This window comes from Glandiceps talaboti, chromosome 22 (genome assembly GCF_964340395.1).
Source record: "Glandiceps talaboti chromosome 22, keGlaTala1.1, whole genome shotgun sequence".
Classification (NCBI taxonomy): domain Eukaryota; kingdom Metazoa; phylum Hemichordata; class Enteropneusta; family Spengelidae; genus Glandiceps; species Glandiceps talaboti.
In genome coordinates this window covers 2204616-2210031 of record NC_135570.1, presented here as the reverse complement: position 1 = coordinate 2210031, position 5416 = coordinate 2204616, and the positions used below count along the sequence as shown (strand labels likewise).

The following is a 5416-nucleotide window of genomic DNA, read 5'->3' as shown; positions in this document are numbered from 1 at the left end:
TAACTCCAAATCTAAAATTGATTTGTGTACGATCACCACTGCACTTTAAAGAATATAGCAAATTAGATAAATAAACATGTTCTAATGTTATAAATAAATTGTTCATTATAAACCCACATTTCTCCGCTCTTCAAGATCTGTCATTGTACTTGAAAGTTACTAAATCTAATAATCTATTCATATTGGGTGGTACACATAAATGTTTGAGTATTCCTTCTCCCCTTATCATAGTATCGACATGGACTCAATTGGGAAGACTATCGTCGGACCATAACCATATCGAGGCTGTTGTATATGACATACTTTTGTAATCCGTGGATTCGTTTCAGCCGTTTCTAGGGAAACTTGAAATATATATTAGTATACCACTTTGCAACATTGTCGTAAATCAATGTTCATTCCTACAACCGAACAAATATTCTGGTTTATTGGTCACTTACATCCTTAATAGCAGAGCCACTTTGGTCCGTATCTAGTATGTGAAGATTCTGGTTTGTGGTTCCTGCTACAACTTCACCACCTCGACAACATTTGCATGTAGCGTTCATTATTTTCTTCAGATATGTTTTGAATGTTTCGCTCATCTTATGGTAGACTATAGGATTGAAACAGCTATTGCTGTAAGCAATCAAACGAATGGTGGCGAAAACTTGATATGTCCAATCCGCTCTCCTGCTTGACAAATATTGAAAGTTGTAGGTGAAGTCCTTGACAACATTCCACAGAAAAAGAGGACCCCAACATACAGCAAATAGAGCTAAGATAACGACCAGCATTTTTATTAGTTTCTTCTTTTGTTTTATTGAGTGGTCAGCATTGATGATAATGGTGTCTCCTATTTGTTTACGAGTCCATAGTCGGTGTCCAATACGTCCGTATGAACTAACCATCAAAGCAAGCGGGAGAACCCAGAGAACAGTAAGTAGATATATGGAGTAGATTTGTGTACCAACAGTTATGAATGTCTCGCTACTTGCTCCTGGGATCTGTGTATTGGTCCTCCACACTTCGACGCAAGTTGTGTAGATATCGAGAGTTGTGGAGTCGCAGACTTTTCGCGTTGTAAGTACGAAGATCTGAGGAGACATCATAGCTACTGACACCAGCCAAATCCCCGAGAGTATAGTCACCGCTCTACGACTGGTATGGATGTATTTGGCTTTCAGTGGATATATGATTGCTATGTAACGATCGGCAGCGATCGCAGTTAGGGTCAGTACACTCGTGGACACCGATAGAGTTTGAACAAATCTGGTTATTTTACACATATCTTCACCGAAAGGCCAGTTTGTAGTAACGCTGTAAAGTGCATCAAAAGGGAGAGAAAAGAAGGTGATCATGAGATCGGAGACAGCGAGTGATACCAGGTACATATTTGTAATCGTTCTCATTCGACGGAACTTCAGCATTATTGTTATCACGGCGATGTTACCGAAAACAGAAAGAACAAACACAAGAAGATACAAGAAGACAATAACGGCGGTAAACACAGTTGAGAAATGTGGAAAAGAACCCTTTGGAAGATGTCGACAAGGTCCGTAAATGAGTTCAAGTGCGTGTTGAATCCTAACACACATTTCAGTAGTGTATATCAACGAACAGTTTTCACGTAAGTCAGCAACCTGAGATTCGGAGAGATTTAGGGTTCTGAAATGTTCTTCCAAGGGATCAGAAGCCGCCATTTGAAATGACTTGAGCGACTTGGCTTCTCAAACAGACGAACCAACTTCAAAGTTACGCGAACTCGAAGTAAAATATATGATATCAACGGTGATGACGAGTTTCGGCTGTCTTGCTTTGAAATGAAAACTTGTACCCTCTTGTTCACATTTTATAGAGAATAGTAAAGTACCTAACATGTCAATAACTTTCTTTACAAGTATTGGATTAGCACGGTACTTGACCAAGCACTGGCAACGTTGAGTGATACAATTAAGTTTGTCGAATAAATTAATTGCCTTCAAGTATTAGCACACAGGGTTAGTAATTTTAGTATTTGAGGAAAATAAAACACATTCTTTGACGTAAACGTTGTTTCCGACATTTCGAAAGTCGGGTAATGATCGCAAAAACAACTGCGTTGCAGTCAAGATGTCTGGCGTCATCACTCTGAAAAACAAGGGTGGGTGAATTTTGTTGTGATTTTCTCGGATTATTCAACTTATGCCATCGGTGACTCTGATTCGAGGAAATTAATATTGTGAGGTACAAAAGAACTGGATTATTTTGATTCATAGCAATACGAACATAATTTGTTCTAACCCGGTTCTGAGGTAATGTTATTAATGTTATGGTTTAAATTAAAATTCTAATACTAACATGGTAAGGTCATAAAACATCAATATTCTACTAACACATATCTAATAGTGTCTTACTTAATGTCATGTGTACTAGTATTACGGTAGGGGAGGTGGTAGGGTAATAGTGTGCGAATCAGCATTATAGCAATGTGGTCGTTTTTCAGAAGTAATTGTTGATACACTGTGTCATACTCATTTTCAAAGGCAAACAGAAATCATTTAAACCATACAGTTGGTCCTCCTTAAACGATTTCCGCCAATTATATTCCTTCCACTTCGTACAGATCAAAGACGAATGCCAAACCCGACGCCAGTGGTTTACATTGTCATACTACTAGATTTTTAGTCGTTATTAAATAGAACGAAATCACCGTCGAGTTCGTCCCCCAAACACCTCTTGGATACAAGTTTGGACATGTTTGAAATGTTAACATGTCGTGCTGGATGTAAGAACACTTGTGTGCATGTACTGTTGCACATAAGCAGGCAGGCAAGCAAGCAAGCAAGCAAAGAAAGAAAGAAAGAAAGAAAGAAAGAAAGAAAGAAAGAAAGAAAGAAAGAAAGAAAGAAAGAAAGAAAGAAAGAAACGAACAAACACACACACACAAACAAACAAACAAACAAACACACACACACACACACGTACGTGCGTACATTGTATATACATACATACATACATACATACATACATACATACATACATACATACATACATACATACATACATACATACATACATACATACATACATACATACATACATACATACATACATACATACATACATACACAAATAAGCACGAACGTTTAAAGTTTCATTTTCATACTTTTTCCCCTATAATGGCATATATAAGATTTCTTTCATTTTGATCTTATTTTTAAAGAAAAATGTTTCAGTACGCTTATAGTCATTTTGTTTATCTTTCTTTCGTTTATTTTTAAACGACACTGGAATGAATTATACACATTTAGAATAGCCACAAATCATAGATATACAACTTCAAGTTAGGATTTACATGTCTACTTAGTACAATATCTTCAATACAGCACTACTAACATGTGTTCACAGTCGTTCAAGTACGAGTCAACACATGTAGGCCTTCAGCCAGCTTACCGCAGAATCAAGGTTATATCGTCAGATACGGTAAAACAAACCCGTCAGATCAGTGCGACGGAGCAGCTGTTGAAGGCCTGTGGTAATCAATATTTACATATTTGAAGGTCGCCATCTACGGCTACAATGAATTATCTACTTGTTTTTATGTCTTTCTTTTGGTGATCTGACAAGTAAATGTTTACAGTCGACGAAAAGTATCCATACACTCCTTTAACAATCAAGAAAATTATAAAGTAAATGTAATTGTGTCGGCTCTGACTTCTCCTTTTTGGTATCACCGTCAGTTACGTAATAAGCGTTCTACATTAAATCACGCTGTATCTCTCTCTCTCTCTCTCTCTCTCTCTCTCTCTCTCTCTCTCTCTTTATCTCTCTCTCTCCTTATCTCTCTCCCTCTCTCTCTCTCGCTCTCCCTGTCTGCCAGCCTGTCTGCCTATCTGCTTGTCTGTCTGTCTGTCTGTCTGTCTGTCTGTCTGTCTGTCTGTCTGTCTGTCTGTCTGTCTGTCTGTCTGTCTACATGTCCCTGATTTTGTTTCCGTATATCTGTCTTTAACTGTCTGTCTGTGTATCTCTCTTTCTCTCCTTCTTTATCTCTCTCACACACTATTTTCATGCTCGTTATATGAGAAATAAAATGTGAATTCGAAATTTTAATTAGTGAAAACTTGACAACAACGTGAAATCTCTCTACTGTAATTATAGTAATATAGTGTAATCGAATACATTCCATTCTAGACCGGCCCTTCTTTTCTGAACAAATACTGCCTTGTTGACCATCTTTTGAAATTAATACCCATGTGATCAATATTCGTATGGTTCTGGATATACGGCAGATGTTCTTATTCTCGTGTGGTGCTTGTGTAGGTGTATGTGTGTTTGTGTTGTCACAACCCCTGACAACAACATTAAATCTGAGTTCACGGAGTCAACAAGTCTTTTTTCGACTTTATGTTCACGGAGTCCACCTCATATAAAACACTGTATGTCATTTAGCATCGTATTTAATCACTAATGGAAGCCCCAGATCCAAATAATACGTATTTATCAATTGATATCTCCTACCATCTGTTCGAACAGACAGTAGATGTCCTTAGGTGATGATACGATATCACCACCCCTGGTATCATCTGCTCATTGCACTGTTAATGATCGACTTGGGGCCAACTATTAGCCACCCCATAATATTTAAAGGCTAACTTGATCTAGATTAAGTTCGCCTACTTGTTTTCAGATTTATTTGTATAGCCTTTCAAAATCGTTGTTATGATGTCTCCTGTGTGAGTGATATAGCTATTATCAATGAGTTAATGACCAGAATCTACTTATAAAGAAGCAATTTTAAGGGTGTGGTTTTGTAAATGATGAATGAACACATCTTTTTTATACAATTTAAAATACAGGACGGAGTATTCCCTAATCAACTGAAAGCCTTATCTAGCACGCCATCGGCGATATTCTGATTAATTTCTTCACCTCATATAGTTAAATCTATAGTTGTGACAAAACTATGTCTTAAGCATTTTTTTAATAAAGAAGAGTATCTAATGTTTCAGTTTTCTACCCTATTTATAGTTATACTCAGGCTCGTCAAAATAGTGTGATCTGACTAATTTTGGATTCATTTCAGCTCCCAAGACAACCACTAAGTACAACGAACATGACTACGCACTTTGTACATTGCACTCAAGACCACGCGTATACGTGTAGACAGACAGGGACCGTGCATTCACACATAAATACACACTAACACACACACATTTGATAACTGTAGATATAACCTCACTTTTTATTACGAAATAATTAACATAATTATTGCTGTGTTTCAAAGAATTAAATATAGAACATGTTTTTAATTTTGAAAGGTATTAACAATTTTATGAAAAGAAACGCATTACTGTGAAATTACAAATCCCTAGTAGTTGCATCCTTCCACTCGTACCATACCACCATCTGACCATAAAACGTCCCGGCAATCCTGTTCCACGCGTCAATTTTTGAA

At 37.1% G+C, this 5416-nt stretch overlaps 1 protein-coding gene across 1 annotated transcript; it reads right to left on the bottom strand.

Annotated features, from left to right (window-relative positions):
• Positions 1 to 425: 425 nt before the first annotated feature.
• On the bottom strand, positions 426 to 1682 carry LOC144452396 (QRFP-like peptide receptor). Its single transcript, XM_078143486.1, has one exon. It carries the CDS (start codon positions 1680 to 1682, stop codon positions 426 to 428), a length of 1257 nt encoding a protein of 418 aa, XP_077999612.1.
• Positions 1683 to 5416: the final 3734 nt, after the last annotated feature.

Excerpts from the sequence above, each read along its gene's own strand:
- LOC144452396 (XM_078143486.1), bottom strand. The coding sequence starts at position 1,682 with ATGGCGGCTTCTGATCCCTTGGAAGAACATTTCAGAACCCTAAATCTC.